The sequence below is a fragment of the Ranitomeya variabilis genome, chromosome 2, assembly GCF_051348905.1.
Source record: "Ranitomeya variabilis isolate aRanVar5 chromosome 2, aRanVar5.hap1, whole genome shotgun sequence".
NCBI classification, from domain to species: domain Eukaryota; kingdom Metazoa; phylum Chordata; class Amphibia; order Anura; family Dendrobatidae; genus Ranitomeya; species Ranitomeya variabilis.
In genome coordinates this window covers 223,701,857-223,721,567 of record NC_135233.1, presented here as the reverse complement: position 1 = coordinate 223,721,567, position 19,711 = coordinate 223,701,857, and the positions used below count along the sequence as shown (strand labels likewise).

The 19,711-nt window shown below is 44.9% G+C and overlaps 2 protein-coding genes across 6 annotated transcripts in view; one reads left to right on the top strand and one right to left on the bottom strand.

The window, feature by feature from the left end:
- Positions 1-19,711, top strand: part of PFKFB1 (6-phosphofructo-2-kinase/fructose-2,6-biphosphatase 1) — a 724,603-nt gene that overhangs the window by 77,502 nt on the left and 627,390 nt on the right. For 4 of the 5 annotated variants that reach the window (XM_077283752.1, XM_077283753.1, XM_077283750.1 and 1 more), the window contains one exon: positions 6,632-7,178. The exons of the other annotated variant lie outside the window; for it this stretch is intronic. In XM_077283752.1, the coding sequence (XP_077139867.1) occupies positions 6,632-6,691 (60 nt within the window). In that variant the 3' untranslated portion in view covers positions 6,692-7,178. Of the gene's footprint in view, positions 1-6,631; positions 7,179-19,711 lie in introns of those variants that run through there. 5 annotated transcript variants of the gene reach the window in all.
- LOC143805020 (non-structural maintenance of chromosomes element 3 homolog) overlaps positions 10,307-19,711 on the bottom strand; it is a 32,228-nt gene continuing 22,823 nt past the window's right edge. Inside the window, exons 4-11 of the mRNA XM_077283757.1 lie at positions 16,897-16,960; positions 14,853-14,932; positions 14,672-14,766; positions 14,271-14,350; positions 12,973-13,015; positions 12,248-12,310; positions 11,548-11,662; positions 10,307-10,661 (exon numbers count right to left, since the gene is read on the bottom strand). Coding sequence (XP_077139872.1) covers positions 10,560-10,661; positions 11,548-11,662; positions 12,248-12,310; positions 12,973-13,015; positions 14,271-14,350; positions 14,672-14,766; positions 14,853-14,932; positions 16,897-16,960 — 642 coding nt within the window. The 3' untranslated portion in view covers positions 10,307-10,559. The remainder of the gene's footprint in view (positions 10,662-11,547; positions 11,663-12,247; positions 12,311-12,972; positions 13,016-14,270; positions 14,351-14,671; positions 14,767-14,852; positions 14,933-16,896; positions 16,961-19,711) is intronic.

Here is a 19,711-nt window from a genome sequence, read left to right as displayed (position 1 = left end):
ATGGTTTATGTACGCCACAGCTGTGACGTTGTCTGATTGAATTGGAATTGGGTGACCCACGAGGAGGAAGTTGAAACGTCTGAGGGCAAATCTGATTGCTCGAATCTCCAAGATGTTTATCGGAAGTCTCGACTCCCGAATCGTCCAACGCCCCTGGGCAGTGTGGTGGCGAAACACCGCTCCCCAACCGAGGAGACTGTCGTCGGTAGTTACCACCAGCCAGTGAATTGGGAGAAAAGACCTCCCCTGGTTGAGAGATGATTCCAAAGTCCAACATTTGAGCTCTTGCCTGATCCGCGGGGACAGAGGGCATGGTCGATCGAGGGATAAGAGACTCCTGTCCCAATTGTCCAGCAGAGCCTGTTGTAAGGAGCGGAGCTGCAGTTGGGCGAAGGGAACCGCTTCTATTGCGGCCACCATTTTCCCCAGGATCCTCATGGCAAACCGAATGGAATGAGGAAAGGGACGACAGAGCGTCCGGGCTCCCTGCTGAAGCGCTTGGGCCTTGGACCGAGGAAGCAGGACCAGCCCCTTGGACGTGTCCAGGATCATGCCTAGGAAGGAGAGCTGTCGGGCCGGAACGGGGGAGGACTTGTCCAAGTTGATCAGCCAGCCCAGGCGTGAAAGAGTATCCAAGGTAATGCGGACGCTTGCTTTGCAGGCATGATAGGACGGACCTTTGATCAGGAGGTCGTCTAAGTTTGGTAACACGACCACTCCTCGGGAGTGAAGAATGGCCATGACCGCCGCCATGAACTTTGTGAATACCCTGGGCGCGGTGGCAAGGCTGAAGGGTAAGGCCGTGAATTGAAAATGGTCCTCCTGTATGGCAAAGCGCAGGAACCTTTGATGTGGCGGGAAGACTGGGATATGGAGATAAGCATCTTTGATGTCTATTGATGCTAGAAACTCTCGTCTCTCCATTGAGGAGATGACTGACTGGAGGGATTCCATCCTGAAGTGCCGGACCTTTACATACTTGTTTAGGAGCTTTAGGTCCAAAATAGGGCGCACCGTCCCATCCTTTTTTAGAACTACGAAGAGGTTTGAGTAAAAACCTCTGAATCTCTCGTGTTCTGGAGCCGGAACAATTACCCCGTTTCGGCGGAGAGATTCGATGGCACGGTGAAGTGCGCGAGACTGAGCTCCTGAACTTGGGAGACGAGAGGGAAAAAATCGTGCCGGGTAGGGGGGGGGGGGGGGGGGGGAGGCGGAGAACTATATTTTGTAACCAGAAGACACCCGGTCTCTGACCCATTCGTTGTGGATGACGGAAAGCCAGACATGTTGAAAGAGAAACAGGCATCCGCCTACTTTGGTGGTGTCGACCGGAAAACTCCCCGAGTCATTGTGAAGTAAATCTGGAGGGCCTGGAATCCCTGGTTCTGGGTTGCCTAGGCTTACCTTGCCAGTACTGATTCGGCCTGTATGAGGGCCTCTCTCTGTACGTGGAGATCGTTCTGATCTGGACAAGGCTGTGGAGGTGGACCAGAATGTGCTACTGCGAAAGGGCCGAAAGCGAAAATGTTGCTGACTCTGAAAATCAGTTTTTGGCCTGTGCTGCGGGAAGAATTTGCTTTTCCCTCCTGTAGCATCAGAAACAAGCTGGTCTAATCTTTCCCCAAACAGACGTCCGCTCTGAAAAGGCAGAGAAATCAAAGACTTTTTAGAAGAGGAATCTGTGTGCCACTCTCTAAGCCACAGAGCTCTCCTAATGGTGACGGCTTTTGAGGCAGCAATTGCCGCACAGTTTGCTGCGTCTAAAGACGCATACATCACATAGTCTCCAGCCATAGCAATTTGTTTGGCGAGATCTGCCGCCTCAGACGGAAGCGCCTGGTCCTGAATGGATTTTGCAAGGGCATCTGCCCAGAAAACCATTGCTTTTGCAACCCATGCCGCAGCGAAGGAAGGGGATAGAGAGGAGCCTGAGGCTTAATATACCGAGCGAGCCAGGGAATCTATTTGGCGTTCTGTGGGATTTTTAATCGAAGCCCCATCCGGTACGGATAAAAGCGTTTTGGTAGCCAAACGCGACACCGGAGGATCTACTAGTGGAGGTTCCGTCCAATCTTTGACAAGATCTGCGGAAAAGGGATACTTCGTTTCCAGGGCCTTTTTTTCCTGTAAAGCGCTTATCCGGTCACTCCCTGTGTTGCCGGACTATATCTAAAAAATCCGGATGGGAGGCGAACACCCTATGGGATCGCTCGGTTCTTTTAAAAGATACCGCATGATCCGGAGCCGAATTAGGGTCATCATCAACCTTTAGCGCGTGGTTGACAGCTTCAATGAGGGAATCCACAGTCGAATGAAACTCCAGAGAATCCGGGTCCAAGGATGCCTCAGACTCATACTCAGTCATGATCGCTGCGAAACCCTGGAGAGGGTGAGCGAGAAGTGGAGCTACCAGAGGCTGAATGGCGTGGTGAATGCTCAGGAGAGGTAGTGCGGATCCGTTTTTTGGATGTCCATACCTCCTTCAGGTGAGAGCGGCCCCTGCTGGCCGATGATTCCCCTGTAAGGGAGGGGTATCTAACCCAGGTAGACAAGTGCCCCGCTCCCCAGAGGGGTCATGAAGGGATTCAATCGCTTTGGCCAACGAAGCCATGGATTGAGACAGTGACGTGGCCCACTCGGGGGACTAGATACACTGGGGTCGGTAGCGGCGGAGGGCTCCTGGGCACATTGGGCACCACAGGCTGAGCAGAGAGGGGAGCTTTGAGGCTGAGGGAGAGGAGCCTGGCAGGTAGTACACGCAGTAAAAAAGGTGGTATGTACCTTTGGGGTCTTTTTAGCCCTTCACTGTGACATGATGTACCCCAATATAAGTAAAAACGCTGCTAGTGGAGGCGATGAGGGGTAAAGCTGCAGGGAAGCACCTAGTGCAGTCTCCTTACCCAGGTCCTGTGTCCCGCAATCTGAATGAAGGTAGCGCTGAGAAGACTGGCATCCAGGAGTACACGTGCAGAAAAAAAAGGGGCCGTAATTGCTGTGCAGTGAGGGAAGGTGGCTGCCGAGAGTTGGGGGGTAGTCTCGCAAGGAGCGAGAAGCGCCAGGTCTGGGGGCGGAGCCGCAAGAGTGATCTGAGCGGTGGGCGGGGCCTATCAGGATGCGGCCCGCACTAGGCCGAAGCCGGGGACTAAATTTATGGCTTCGGCCGGCGCGCACCCGCGGACCGCCGGGAAAGATGCCGCGGAGCTCTGTGTTGTCCCTGCCGCTATGGAGCCCTCCTATGACCGCCAGAAAACGACCCCTCCCGGGTGGCACTTACCCCGATATGAAGGGGATGGCAGATGCCGCAGGACAGAGCTGTGCCCGGGGTAGTCAGGACAGTGCAGGGTTGGGGAAGCCTCCATCCACCATCCCCTTGAAAGGGGGGTGGAGAGGAACCGTCCGCCTCATTCCATCATCCGCTTTTTTCAGTGGTGATGCAGTGGGGGCTGCACGGACGCCACAATGTAGAGTGCCTCTGAGCATCCGAGGGTAAGACCTGGTGGGCAGGGCAAAATGTCCGGCAATAGGCATGGCTGCAGAAGAGGATACGTGTAGGTGATACTCCATGTGCTCGTCTGTTAAGGGAGGGGGCAGATTGAGGCCCGTCGCCCCTAGAATCAGCTCAGGCAGTGGCATCTCACTACGCAGGAGAGGATACGGAGAGGCGACACTCTCTGTGCTTGAAAGGTTCCGTCGACCCTTCATCTAAGTAAAAAAGTTAAATAGTTAAAAATCAAAAAATAAAAAATTCTGGTCTGAATAGCAGACCCTGTGTTTCTCCTACGGACACTAAGCTTGAACTGGGTCTCTGGAAGCCAGCATGAGGGTGTATACTGCAGGGGAGGAGCTAACTTTTTTGTCTCAACTTAGTGTCAGCCTCCTAGCGACAGCAGCATAACACCCATGGTCCTGTGTCCCCCAATGTGGCGAAGGAGAAAGTCTTACCGTTGTGATGTTTCGGAACCCATGACAGCACTACGAGAGGGGGATCTGACCATCAAGGACAGGAAACCAACAGGATGAAAAGGGCAGCACTTCTCCATCGCTTCAGTTTGATTTCAGACCACGAGAGGACCTCCAATGGTTATTACAACAAAAACAAATATACCAACTCCACATGACACAAACTTAAAAAGTGAAGTCATAACACTAGTGAAATAAGTGCTCACCCCCATGTGACAGGAGGGAATATCAGGGTGTTGCCACGGGTTCCAAAAAAATGCAGTTACCGGTAAGTAACTAAGACGTTATCGATCACCCATGACAGCACGAGAGAATTTCAGTGAAATAAGAAACTCAGGGAGGTACCACAGCCTGGAACACCCTTCAAAGGTGAGGTCGGAAGAGGAACCCATATCCAGTCTATAATGTTTATAGAAAGTGGTTGATTTGACATCCGATTTCTCCGCCCAGGAGGTTGCCATGGCCCATGTGGGAGTGAGCCTTCAAACCTTCTGGAACTGCTCTGCCACTTGCCGAGTAGGCTGAAGAAATGGCCTCCATAATCCACCTTGCTGTTGTGTGATTTGAGGATCACAGCTGACTCTTTCTTTAAGGTAAAACATTGTTTTGGTGAGGCAAAACATTTCCCTGCCTGTTATTAAGCAATCAGTTGTGATCCCGTGCTGTCCTGTCTGTATACTCTTTAGCTTCCTCCCCCCCATGAGCTGTGGTAGAATCAGACGATGTCTCTGCACAGTCAGACACAGCCATTACACAGTACACAGCAGGGGCACATTTAAAAGATTATCTCAGCGCAGGCACATTATTTTTAATCACATCCAATTTTGGATCTTATTTTTATTCCAAGATCTAATGCAAAAAATGAACTTTTGTTTGCGGGAAAAAACCATTAAAAACTTTCTCCACGTCGTGACTGCCTTCCTACTCTGAAGTAGGATGTTAAAAAGATTAGGAGAAAAACCTCCCTTTCTCTTAACAGCGCCATCTTGAATTTCCACGCCGTCAAATGCAGGATGGCTACTTGTGGATGGTGCACCTACCCGTGAATGGAGATTCGAAATCTCCGGAAGTGCCCATGGATCAGAAACAGACATTATCCTTAGTCATGAGAACCATTGTCTTCCGAGCCTAAAGGGAGAAATTAACACAATCCTTACACTGTCCTCTTCCTTATAATTAATGGAATTAGGGCTACTGGTGGAGAGGCGTATGTGAAACGATTTACGTTTTTTGTTTTTTTTTTAATCTAAGCCCCAAAATAATGTCCTGCATGGATTTCTCAAGCTTAGAGTCCCCAGCGTGGATCTGATAGCTGTAATTAGCCTATCAATCTCTTCACGATTAACACAGTGACGCCCTGATCTGCCATCAGAGGAGGCTGGCGAGGAGGAATCAGAGAATTCATCATCCTTATTCCCTAGCCCCTCTATCACTCTTTCCTTTATGCAGCCCTTTTTGAGAGAGTGATCTTACGGATTCTTTAACCATTGCCCTGATGATGGACCTCAAGTCAGTGGCGAACTTAGAGGTCTCCTCTGCTATCGTCTGCTCTATGCAGGACTGGCAAAGTCTTTTTTTGATAAGTATCAAGCAATAATATTTTACAAAGTGCACAATCCTTGTACTTAGATTCAGTTACACATTTCTTTCCCTGGCAATAAATGACAAGAAAGAAAAAGCCACATTAGCAAATGAACTTTAAAGAAGATCACTTACCACCGTGACGCAAATTGTACCGAGTTAAAGGGGACACATCTCAGCCAGACCATCTCTGGAGACTGAAGAATTGTCCACCTTGCTGGAGCTTCGCTCACTGTATCTTCCCACATTTTGCAGACCTGTTTTTCAGACACAGCTGCCGCCCCCACTGCCACGTAGACGTCACTCCACCTGCTACGGTAGCTTCCTAGAAGGCCGCTGCTCAGTCTGACTATTCTCCTGAAGGGGGCAGCAGAGCCTGGAAATGCTTGTCCAGTGGTCGTCTGTACTTTTATAATGGACCAGCACTTCTGCCTGCCCCCTCACTGGTACCACCAGGAAGTTCTGGGTCACGTGGCTCCTGCACGCTGTGTCGGCGCACTTCTGACTTGTGACATACAGGCACGCCTCCCGGCACACATCACTCAAGGACGCCCACACCCGTGTGTCACCGAGCAAGTCCTCCAAGGACTACTTACTCAAAATCATCCAGCGTGCCCCCGATACCTTCCACATAACAAGTCACACCAGAGCAGGTCATAACCTACTTACTCAAAATCATCCAGCGTGCCCCCGATACCTTCCACATAACAAGTCACACCAGAGCAGGTCATAACCTATCCAGGATAACGCTCATATGCGCCCGCACAAAAGTCCTCTTGGACCCACAGTGGTGCTTCCAGGTACCCTGCACTGGCCAAGGCAGGGAAGGGATCGTCGTCTGACCCGGCCGGCTAGGCCTTTGAAGGAAAATCAGTCATCTGGTACGCCTGCCAAGAGGTTCCCCCTGTCAGGGACAAGAAACCAACTGATGCGAGGGAGAGGTACCGCTTTTTGGCTTCTAGGTTTCCGGTCCTTGATCCCCTCTCTCGTGGTTCTGTTACAGTCCAAATGCATTCTTCTATTTTTTGCTGCAGTAATGAATGATTGTCCCTTGCTCTTACTAATGGCTGTCATTCTTTTATTATTGCAGAACGTAGCAGTGTCTCGTGACCCAGAGGAAGCGTTGGACACCGTCCCAGAACACTTTTAATCAGATTTTATATTTTGTGAAATAGGAAGCTGAGAAACAGGAAAGTCCACTGAAGAGCTCTAGCCTGGTTTTAAAATATCTGATGTTTTTTTTTTTCGTAAATCCCAAACTATAACGTTTTCACATTGTAGAGGTCATTAATATTACACTGTATGAGGATATAAGCCATCCACATCCGAGTCATGGGCACAACTGGCTTTAGAAGGTCATAGTTTACTGTTATATGAGATCAAATAAAAATGTCCCTTGATTAGTATAGAGTCACAAACAGTAATATGAATGAACAATGGTTACCCGGATGAACCCTACATCAAGGGGACCAGGTAAACAAAAGGTGACCACTTGAAAAGTATCTTAAAATAACATATTTCATTGACAAAGGTTATTGTTTAGCTGAAAAAACAAACAATTAAAAAGCAGGTGCCTCTTGGGTGAGGGATTGCCCAGTATCTAATGATCCAAATAGATATGGTGGTCCTAAATTACATCATATAGACATTTATGTAGAAAGTCATGGTTTCCCTAATGTTCGGTGTCTTAATGCATTTTTTTCTTTATAGAAAAGGACCCACGACAGCAAAATCCAAACTGTCACAAAATACTAAATATTTGTAGGGTAATGACACTGGTCAGCCACGGGGGATAAATGTATTTTAAGTGCAAATGCATATGGTTTGTGGCAAGATTCCCTTGGTAGACCAGGACAAGTTACCTCAAAATTAAGTTTGTGAAAAAGGTCTGGATTTGGAATATTACTCAAAATCAAATTACAGGCTGATCCAATTTCAGAGGAAATGCCCCAAGACAAATAAATGATGCTCAGTAGAGTGTGGCCTCTACGACCTACAACGCCTGCGCATGCTCCTGATGAGGCGGTGGATGTTCACCTGAGGGATCTCCTCCCAGACCTTTATTAACCTCTTCATGACTGGAGGTATTTTTGCGTTTTCGTTTTTCACTCCCCTTCTTCCCAGAGCCATAACTTATTATTTTTCCGTCAATATGGCCATGTGAGGGCTTGTTTTTTTTTTATGCAGGACAAGTTGTACTTGTGAACCACATTGGTTTTAACATATCGTCTCCTGGAAAACAGGAAAAAAATTCAAAGTGCGGTGAAATTGCAACAAAAAAGTGCAATCCTACAATTGTTTTTTGTTTGGCTTTTTTACTAGGTTCACCAAATGCTAAAACTAACCTGTCATTATGATTCTCCAGGTCATTACAAGTTTAGACACCAAACATGTCTAGGTTATTTTTTTATCTAAGCGGTGAACTTCAATAAAAACTTTAAAAAAAAAAAAAATTGGCGGCATTTTCCGATACCCGTAGCGTCTCCATTTTTCGTGATCTGGGGTCGGGTGAGGGCTTATTTTTTGCACGCCGAGCTGACAATTTTAATGACACCATTTTGGTGCAGATATGTTTTGTTCGTCCATTATTGCATTTTAATGCAATGTCGAAGCGACCAAAAAACGCAATTCTGGCGTTTTGACTTTTCTCACTTAGCCGTTTAGCGATCAGGTTAATCCTTTTATTTTGATAGATCGGGCGATTCTGAGCTCGGTGATACCAAATATGCATGTTTGATTTTTTTTTATGGTTTTATTTTGAATGGGGCGAAAGGGGGGTGATTTGAACTTTTATATTTGTTTATATTTTTTTAAAAAACTTTTTTCACTTTTGCTATGCTTCAATTGTCTCCATGGGAGACTAGAAGCTGCCATAACCCAATCGGCTCTGCTACAAGCAGGTGATGATCAGATCGCTTGCATGTAGAATACCTCACTTGCAATGAGCACCAACCATCGGGTGGCGCTCATAGCAATCCAGCAGTAGCAATCCAGGAGAGCTCTGGTTGTCATGCCAATCCATGGGTGACCCGCGATCACATGACGGGGGTCACCGATGGGTGGATTGCCAGCGCTATTGCCGGAAATGTGTGTTAAATGCCACTGTCTGCGGCATTTAACGGGTTAACAGCCGCATGACCAGGGCTGTGGAGTTGGAGCCCATTTTGGTGGCGTCAGAGTTGGAGTTAACGTCATGGAAATTGAGGAGTCGGAGGTTTGGCTTACAGACTCCACAGCCCTGCGCGGGACCATCGAGATAACTCCCGTGGATGTTAGCGGCACATGTCAGCAGATCACATCAGCGGTCATGTGCCGGTAATGGTGCGGGCTCATCGCCGGAGCCTACATCAAACAGGGGGAGGCGTCCAATGACGGATAAATTCGTCATAGGTCATTAAGGGGTTAAAGCATCCGCCAACTCCTGGACATTCTGTGGTGGAACGTGGTGTTGCTAGATGGAACGAGACATGTCGTCCCAGATGTGCGCGACTGGAAACCGGTCTGGGGAACGGAAAGGCCAGACCACAGCATCAGTGCATTCATCATGCAGGAACTGCTGACACTCCAGCCACATGAGGTCTGGCATTGTCCTGCATCAGAGGGAACCCAGGGCCAACTGCACTTGCTTATGGTCTGACAAGGGGTCTGAGGATCTAGTCTCTGTACCTGATGGCAGTCAGGCTACCTCTGACTAGCACATGGGGGGTTGTACGGCCCTCCAAAGAAATGCCACCCCACACCATTACTGACCCTCTGCCAAACTGGTTATGCTGGAGGATGTTACAGGCAGTCTCCAGTCGGGCCCTCAGACCTCCCTCCTGGAGTCGGTTTCTGACAGTTTGAGCAGACACATGGATGTTACTAGCCCTCTGGAGGTTATTTTGCAGGGCTCTGGGCACTGCTCCTTCCATTCCTTAATGCACAAAGGAGGTGGTAGCGGTCCTGCTGCTGGATTGTTGGCCCTCTCCACATCTCCTCGTATTTGCTCCATGCTCTGGACACTATGCTGACAGCGCTACCCTTCTTGCGAAAGCTCGCATTGATGTGCAATCCTGGATGAGCTGCATTAACGGAGCAACTTCTATGGGTTGTAGACACCGCCTCATGCTACTGTACCTCTAGGGGTGAGAGCAATGACAAAATGCAAGTGACCAAAACAGCCTAAAAAGATGAGAAATGGTCTTTGGTCACCCCCTGCAAAACCACTCATTTATAGGGGTTGTCTTGCTAAATGCCTACCATTTCTACCTGTTGTCTGTTCCATTTGCACAACAGCAGGAGAAATTGACTATCGGTGTTGCTTCATAATTGGACAGGATGATTTCATAGAAGTGTGATTGACAACACAATGTAAGGGTTACCTTTATTTTTTGAGCATTGTATATTATTTTAAGATACTTTTTCAAGTGGTAACCTTTTTTTTACCTGGTCCCCTTGATGTAGGGTTCATCCAGATAACTTGATTCATTATACTGGAATATAGTAGTATGTGGTGTCTATATAATACGAGCATGTAAACGTGCCTCTCCTGGATCTTTTCTACTCCTTAGTTTGTACTTCTCGCTTCCTCTCTGGTCTTTAATTTTTATTACTTTAATTTAACCTCTGGTATCTGGAGTATAAATCACTGATGTTGGTGTCCTTGTGACACTTATAGTCACCTCCTTTGTAGAGGCTCTAGCACAAAGCAGCCATATCGACCAGCCAGAAACACATGGGGTGTGACGCACCGAGACCATTAGGAAAAAGGAAGACTAGGTGTTTTAGAACAAAGTTTTATTATAAAAACATCTTAAAACAGATTTAACATATATATAAAAAAAAAAAGATACACCTTGACAAGATGACATAGGGAAGTGGGCTGAAGGAAAAAGAAAATGCTCAGGCTGCAAACCTGTGTACAGTCCATGGAATAAAGTGTCCTCTGGGGGCAAATATGCAAAACTACAACTTTGTTTTAATAAATACCCCATAAACCAACCTATGTGTGCACTTTATTGTAGTAATGTGGCGTCTGCTCAGCGCCTTGTAGACTGGGACGCCGTGGGCACTTGCGACCTGGTGACATCCTGGGCATCTTTGTATTGTGTTAACCAAGACTTTGGATCCTTTTGCTGAATCTACGAAGAAATGAGAATAGTGAAGCCAGCACTAAAGTAAAGCGATCCCTTTGGCCAATGTAAGCCCCAGGAAAGGCAGTGCCAACACCGCCGCAACGGCATCCACACCAGAGGAGAGTACAAGTGTCATTTTGCTGGGGTGGACAACCCCTTTAAGTTCTGGAGCCACTTTTTTCGGTGTTTAAAGTAGCTGGAATGATCACAGCGGAGCACTGTGGAAAGTCTGTCCAGCCCACAGCCATGGTGCATGACGATAACCTTACAAGCAGCCATATTTGCACACAGAAAGCTGCTCCAGAACATAGCACTGATAGCAGCCAGGGTCAAAAGGAGAGCACTGGGTATATAGTACCTGTGCAATTCTAATGTTGGGTGGTAATAAAATGTGTAGAATAGATGCACATTTCTTGAAGTGACCATCCTCCCAACCAGTGTAAAACCCTACCAGTATATGAGGGAAGCTGGCCAACTGATGTTCAGGGGAGAGGTTGTTTGGACACATCAGATTTCACACGGCTGATTACTTTATTCCCTGGAGATAAGCTGCTGACAGATGTTAGTTGTCTGCTTTCTCATAGAAAACATGGGGCATTTGGCTGAGACGGGCACACAATCAGCTGTAGCATCGTTCAGGTGTCAGCCACCCATCTAATGAGAATGGCAGGCTTTACGCCAGGTTCACTTTATGAATATTCTATCTGCAAGGTGTGAATAAGGCTTTGAAAACCTCATTCACTTGCAGTATGCCATAAATTGTTACATTGCAGTGCGGAATTTACAACACTATTGTGTGACCACAGCGAAATGTTAGGTGTCACAAAATTCTTCGTAGCCCATTATAATTATGGACGCAATATGTAGCCTAAAATACCAGGACACCGCTCACCTTTGAGACAAAATCCAAGATTTTCATTTTGGTAGTTTCTTTGAAAGCTCTCGGTCCCCACCTGAATTCATACTCTGGGGGATCTGTGTGAAGGATTTTGTTATATTCTAGATATCTAAAAGTAACAAAGTCCTAATTTAGGCATAATTTTCTTACAAAAAAACCTGTTAAACATTTCTACCTTAAGAGAATAAATCAAGGTGCCCACAATACTCCAGTAACATCCTGTAGCAGAATTTACAGCCTGTACTATGTGAATTTTTACACCAACTTCCTGTTTCAGGAAATGCACAGGTACATTAGCAGCAATGACAGGCTCCGAGCCTATCTGTGGTATTGAAGCATCTAATGAGCGTGCGCAAAACTCACTGAGAAGGGGTAGGAGGTGAGCTATCACATCACCTATTGTGACTGGTGGATCCTGTAATATCAGCTGTGTATAGACGTGTTACCTGTCACTGAGATCCTGCTGAAAACTTTCTGAAAAGGACAGAAAGTAGGAGTCTAAAATAGCCCCATATACAGCCAGAACAAAGTTTCACGACCACCATTTTTCATAATATCTGCAGTTTTCACCTTTGGCATTTACTGCTGTTTAGATTAAGGAGATTAACTGCAATTGCTCTGTGGTATAAACAGTGAGGACTCTGCACAGACTGCTCCATACACTCTATAAAGATGCTTCACCCTCAGAACTTACTTTTGCTTTACAAATTCATCTGTCACAAGTTTCCTCACGTCTCCAAACTCTTCATGCCACTCCCTAATAAAAAAAAAAAAAAAAAAAAAATGAAGGCCAGGAATTTTTTTAGTGGTCATTAAAGTTAACTGTGTGGTGTCAAACAATTTACTATAAAGTTGTAAAAAAAAAAAAAAAAAAAAAAAAAAGTTGAAAGAAGAATGAGGTGACTGAGCACACTATGTGGGGGAAGGATCCCTTATTGGCTGGCTTGATAAGTCTGCCCACTCAGGACTTGCCTGCTCATTCAGCACTTTCCTGCATCCTGTCTTCTACTAGGCCTTAACTGCAAAGCTGCAGAGCTTGTGTAAAACCGATGATTTTATGGAACCAGTCTACAATTCATGTTGCCTGTACATGAATCACCCGACAGGTTCCCTATGGTTCTGGATAAAGCCAGTATGTCTGAAAATCAGGCCCCTCATTTGGTAACAGGATACCAACTTGCAAGGATTTTCTGGCACAAAAGGGGGAAACTGATGTGTGAAGGGGGCTTGCTTCACTAATGAACGGAGCCACAAAGACAGCCCAAAAGGGAAGGGAAAAAGCACCCCACCCCCAATCCTGAGACAGAAAGAACAAGGACAAAGATCTGGGACCAAGAGAGGAAAATCTAAAATAAGATTGAAAATTACATCACATCTATAACAAATAGTCAACCTCTAATATTGCTTGTCTGAACTTACCCTGGATCAATGCGCAGACGTCGCAGGGTCTCCCAGATGGCAGCTACAGAGAACAAATAAGAAATGCATCATATAAAATATTAACTAGTCTGATGTTTAATCCGCACCCCCCCTAACACTAGAGAAAGCTTCATTAGGACCAATAATTAGACTCCAAATGTGAACACTTAATTCAATGTCAGCAAGCAGACATTGAAAAAAAACAAACAAAAAAAAACCCGAAAGCTTCATATATCATAAAAAATATCAGGAAACCGCATACCTATTTTTACTTTAGAAAATACTTTTTTATATAGAAAATAGCATTTTGTGGGTGCAAATAAATTGATCAATAAATAAATTAATAGTTCTTGAAATAATAATAAGTTCCACAATTTCATGTATTTACATAAGATGCCCCTGTGGGGAGATAATCTTATAAATGTGCCCCTGCTGTGTACTGTGCAATGGCTGTGTCTGACCGAGCAGGAACATGGTCCGATAACACATCTCCTGGGCAGTGGAGGAAGCTAAAGAGTATACAGTATACAGACATTACAGCACAGGATGGCAAATTATTCTTTTAGGTACAACATTTACAAAAAAAAAAAAGAAAGAAAGAAAGAAAACCGGTATGGAAATGCTTTGTCTCATAAAAAGGATCAGCTGTGATTACATGCTGTATAATACCTGTATACTCTCGCTTCCTCCCTTGCCCGGGAGCTGTGTTATGATCAGACCATGTTCCTGCACGGTCAGACACGGCCATTACACAGTACACAGCAGGGGCACATTTATAAGATTATCTCAGCACAGAAACATTTTTTTTTTCCTTCTATTCTTTTTTTTTTTTTAAACCCATACAATTGTGGAAATTATTATTCCAAGATCTATAGATTACAATCCGCTTTAAAATTAACTGTTCATGGGAAAACCTTTAAAAAAAAAAAAAAAAGGGGCTAATTATCTCATGCCACTCACATCCGCATTGGAGGTGCCGCTGGCAAATGCTGAAATATGTGCATGATTCGCAGGTATTGTTTGTGTCATTGTAATGCACAGGACATGTGACTGATCCCTCAGATAACTCTTTAAATTTCAGCTCTGTGAAAATCACAACAAAAATCAGATTTTACAACACCAAAACCATAGCGGTGTTTCATGTATCTGCGCCTCAGTGCTCCTTCATCTCTCACTTTAAAGTCCGGAGAATCTCAGGTCCGAGCCTTCACCTGTCCCGAGGTCTGATAGAGATTAGAATTATATATACACAGTTCTGGGGCCTTTTTCTTATAACAAAATATCTGAAAGCCACTTACCCTCTTTGGCATTGTTCCCCTTCATGAAGATAAGGCTGAGAATTACTGTAAGTAAGCCTAATTTTGCTGTATTGTCATCCCTAAAATAAGAGGGTAATGGACAGGTCAATTCATTTACTTCTACCTCAGATCACAGTCTAGTACTTGTTCTAAATGCCCAGAGGGTCTTTTTTTTTATTGCGGGAATCATTACGGACTTCACTCTTATGATATATAGGTTGAAGCAATTCCACAAATCAAACTTCATGGAAAAAGCTGTATGGAACACAAGAAAAATTTTGCTTCAACTTTGCCACACAGTCAGCCTTGGAATTTTTTTTTTTTTTTTGTTGAATCCATAAAAAGAAAGTATTCCTTTCTGAAAATCCACCCACTTCACAGATCCTTCAATAAGCGCTTACACTTTCATTCCATCTCCCTGCACACGGTCCAATTTATTAATAAGGACATAAATATGGTTCTTCGTGTCAATTTCCTCCAGTTGAAAACCAAAAACCTGCAAAAGAAATAAATAATAGTCTCAATAACATTGCCACCAAAAGGTTTGTTATGCTCACGCCTTCCATTTATAGATTCACTTACATCTAGCAATGCCTTCTTGGCACGGAGAAGCATTTCAGGATAGATATCTTTGTAGTCTTTCACCACATTTTTTACAATATCTGCAAATAAAAAAAATAAAATTATACACATATACAGTCATGGCCAAAAGTGTTGGCACCCTTGAAATTGGACTGGACAAAATTGTTGGCACCTTCAGCTTAAAATTTGTTTGCACACCTTTTGGAATAACCGCAGATCAATCGCTTCCTACAACCATCAACAAGCTTCTTACACCTCAACTGGAATTTTGGACAGTTCTTCACATGTGAAGGCGACTTCTCCCAACAGCAATTTTAAAGTCTCTAGACAGGTGATCACTGGGATTTAGATCTGAACTCATAGCTGCCACTTCAGAACTCTCCAGCACTCCCCCCCCCCCCCCCCCCATCTATTTCTTGGTTCTTCTTGAAGTAGGTTTGGGGTCATTGTCCTACTGGAAGACCCATGACCTAGGACGCAAACCTAGCTTTCTGACACTGCGCACTACATTAAGATACAAAATCCTTTGGTAATCTTCAGTCAAGGCATCCAGTGCCAGAGGCAGCAAAACAACCCCAAAGCATCTTTGAACCGCCACCATACTTGACTGTAGGTACTGTGTTCTTTTCTTTGTAGGTCTTGTTCCCTTTCAGTAATCAGTAGAATGATATGCTTTACCAAAAAGCTGTATCTTGGTCTCACCTGTCCACTAGAGGCTATCCCAGAAGAATTTTGACTTACATCTATTTCTTTAAACTGCAATCTAGCTTTTTTAATGTCTAAAGAAAAAAATATATGTATATAACTGCACGCTGAAATGCTCAAAATAAAAATTAGAAAATTTGAACTGATTTACTGCCATAGAAAGATTACAGTAAAAATTATGATACCTAGTACATTTTTTCTTAGAATAACTGTCTTAGCTGGCACCTGTACACTAGTTTGGATGTGCTGGTTGGTTTTTCTCTTTGTAGCTTTTTAATGCCTCAGTGTCAGAAGTGGGGTCCTCCTGGGTCTGCTGCCATTGCGTTTCATTTCATTCATATGTGGATGGATGATTCGTGCTGACACTGATGCACCCTGAGCCTGCAGGACATCTTGACTTTTTTTGTAACTTGATTGGGCAGCTTATTAACCATCCAGATTATCATGCGTTGCAACCCTTTATCAATTTTTCTCTGCAACTATAGTGCTATGGGCTGTAAACTTTTTGATTATGAATTCACGAAAGGACTGTACGTGTAAGGGGCAGTGTCATGTTGTGAGGAAGAGAATGGAGGAGAAAGGAGCTTGACCCACAGTAGCACAGAGTATTGCAGGAAATACGTGGACAAATTAATACAAGAGGAATTTAAGTGTCCACTTATGTCATTATGTATGTGAAACAAGATGGAAGGTTCCCTTCTACACTGGAGGTAGGGGTGAAACTATAGCCCTGCTACTGAGCCCATGATCGCAGTGGTGCCTGGGACATTCAGCAGGCAAGAGGAGCAAATGCGTGCACGGGCGTGATCTCTTGCATGATGGGCCCTGGAAGAGGGTCTGGCGGTTATGAGAGCAGGGACGTGCGTGGGTTTGAGTCAGAGCCGACAGTACAGTGGGTGAGGACCACCATTCAAAATTTTAATATAGGGCCCTGGCTTTTCTAGCTACACCCACGTAGAAGTAAGAACCACAGGAGGCTCAAGGGTGCAACCAAAATATCTGCTGTACAAGCAGTATTCCAATTTAAAATGGTTTGTGAAATCTAAGGTAGGTTTCACTTGGCAGTTTTAGTCTGATGCAAACAAAAAAAATAAATAAATAATTTTTGGGGTCTACAAGTCTTTTTTTTTTGCAATTAGTGCATCCTTTTTGATAAGCAGAGCTTATACAATTTTTTTTTCCTTCCTGTGAAGCGAATCATAACATCCGAAGTAAACCCTCTCCTTTTAGAGCACTAAAAAAAAAAAAAAAAAAAAAAGCTTTCATTTTATATACATTTTCTTTGTAAAATATTCTAAAAATGGGAAGTAATTAATAAAGGTAAGTGGAGTAGACGTACCTGCACGCTTTATAGGCAATTTCTTCTGATCTCTGATCAACAGATACTGAACCAACTCTCCAACCTGCAAGGTAGAATGTGTAGATTAACCCTCAGAGCTTTTTTCGGATTTGCATTTTCGTTTTTCACTCACCTCTTTCCAGAGCCATAACTTTTTTATTTTCCTGTCAATATGGCCATGTGAGGGCTTATTTTTTGCGGGACGAGTTGTACGTTTGAACTTACCATGTTGTGTACTAGAAAACTGGAGAAAAATTCCCAAGTGCGGTGAAATTGCAAAAAAAGTGAAATCCCACACTGGTTTTTTGTTTTGCTTTTTTGCTAGGTTCACTAAATGCTAAAACTGACCCATCATTATGATTCTCCAGGTCATTACGAGTTTAGAGACACCAAACATGTCAAGGTGCTTTATGTAAGTGGTGAAAAGAAATTCCAAAGTTTGGTAAAAAAATTAAAAAAAATAAAGAAATTTTGCGCAATTTTCAGAGACCCGTAGAGTCTCCATTTTTCAGGAAAACGGGTCGGGTGAGGGCTTATTTTTTGCGAGCTGAGCTAACATTTTTAATGATACCACTTTCGTGCAGATACGTTCTTTTTATCGCCCGTTATTGCATTTTAACGCAATGTTGTAATGACCCAAAAAAAAAACGTAATTCTGGCGGTTTCAAATTTTTTCTTACTACTCTGTTTAGAGATCAGATTATTTTTTTTTTATTGATACATCGGGGGATTCTGAGCGCGACGATACCAAATAAGTCTATGTTTGATTTTTTTATGGTTAAGTTTGAATGGGGCGAATCTTATTTTATTTTATTTTTTTTTTTAACTTTGGCCATGCTTCAATAGTTTCCATGCGATGTTAGAAGCTGGCATAGCCTGATCGGCTCAGCTACATAGGAGCGATTTGAGCATCGATCCTATGTAGCTGAATTATAGCATTGCTATGAGCGCCAACCACAAGGTGGCCCTCACAGTAATCTGGCATCAACAACCATAGAGGTTTGCAGGAGACCTCTGGGTGTTATGCCAACGCACTGATGACCCCTAAACACCGGGGTCAGCGATGCACGCATTTCCGGCCAGACGGCCGGAAGCACTTTTTAAATGCAGCTGTCTGATGCCTATGCAGCATCAATAGTAAAAAGATCTAACATTAAAAATAAAAAATCATATTCTCACCTTCCGGCGTCTGCGCCAGCCTTTCCCGCTCCTCGCGACGCTCCGGTCCCAAGAATGCATTGCGGCAATGACCCTAGATGACGGCGCGGTCTCCCGTGATGATGTAGCAGTCTCGCGTTATTGCCGCAAGGCATTACTGGGAACGGAGTGTCGCGAGGAGCATCGCTAAAGGCCTGGGCTGGATCCGGAGGCCACCGGAAGGTGAGTATATAACTTTTTTTTTTTTTTAACAGGGATATGGTGCCGCTGTGCTATATACTTGAACCAGTTACAGAAGAAGAAGTAAGCAGGCTCCTTGCATCTTCTCGCCCGACCACTTGCACCAGTGACCCCATTCCGTCACATCTCCTCCAGTCCCTTTCCCCGGCTGTCACCTCTCACCTAACAAAAATATTCTACCTTTCCCTCACTTCCGGTATTTTTCCCTCCTCATTTAAGCATGCCATCATACATCCATTACTTAAAAAACCCTCCCTCGACCAAAATTGTGTCGCTAATTATAGACCTGTCTCTAATCTTCCCTTCATCTCTAAACTCCTCGAACGCCTGGTCCACACTCCCGTCTTACCCGCTATCTCTCAGATAACTCTCTTCTCGACCCTCTTCAATCTGGCTTCCGCTCTTTACACTCTACTGAAACTGCCCTCACTAAAGTCTCTAATGACCTACTAACAGCTAAATCTAATGGTCACTACTCCATGCGAATTCTCTTGGATCTCTCCGCAGCATTCGACACTGTGGATCATCAGCTCCTCCTCACTATGCTCCGCTCAATCGGCCTCAAGGACACCGTTCTCTCCTGGTTCTCCTCCTATCTCTCTGACCGATCCTTCACTATGTTTTGCTGGTTCCTCCTCCTCTCACCTTCCCCTTACTGTTGGGGTTCCTCAAGGATCAGTCCTAGGCCCCCTCCTCTTCTCTTTGTTTGTCCAATAGGGGCAGTATACAATCAGTAGATTTGGTTTCCAGTACCATCTCTATGCTGACGACACCCAATTATACAGCTCTTCTGCTTTCACGCCGACCTTCTTAGAAAACACCAGTGATTGTCTTACCGCTGTCTCTAACATCATGTCCTCCCTCTATCTGAAACTGAACCTGTCAAAAACTGAACTCCTCGTGCTCTCTCCCTCTACTAACCTACCTTTGCCTGACATTGCCATCTCCGAGTGCGGTTCCACCATTATTCCAAAGCAACATGCCCGCTGCCTTGGGGTCATCCTTGATTCCGATCTTTCATTCACCCCCATCCGATCATTGGCTCGCTCTTCTTATCTGCATCTCAAAAATATTTCTAGAATTCGCCCTTTTCTTACTTTCGACTCTGCAAAAACTCTTACTGTCTCACTTATTCATTCTCGTCTGGACTATTGTAACTCTACTAATCGGCCTCCCTCTTACCAAACTCTCCCAGCTCCAATATGTCCTGAATGCTGCTGCCAGGATCATATTCCTCACCAATCGTTACACCGATGCCTCTACCTTGTGCCAGTCATTACACTGGCTACCCATCCACTCCAGAATCCAGTACAAAACTACTACCCTCATCCACAAAGCACTCCATGGCTCAGCACCACCCTACATCTCCTCTCTGGTCTCAGTCTACCACCCTACCCGTGCCCTCCGCTCATGACCT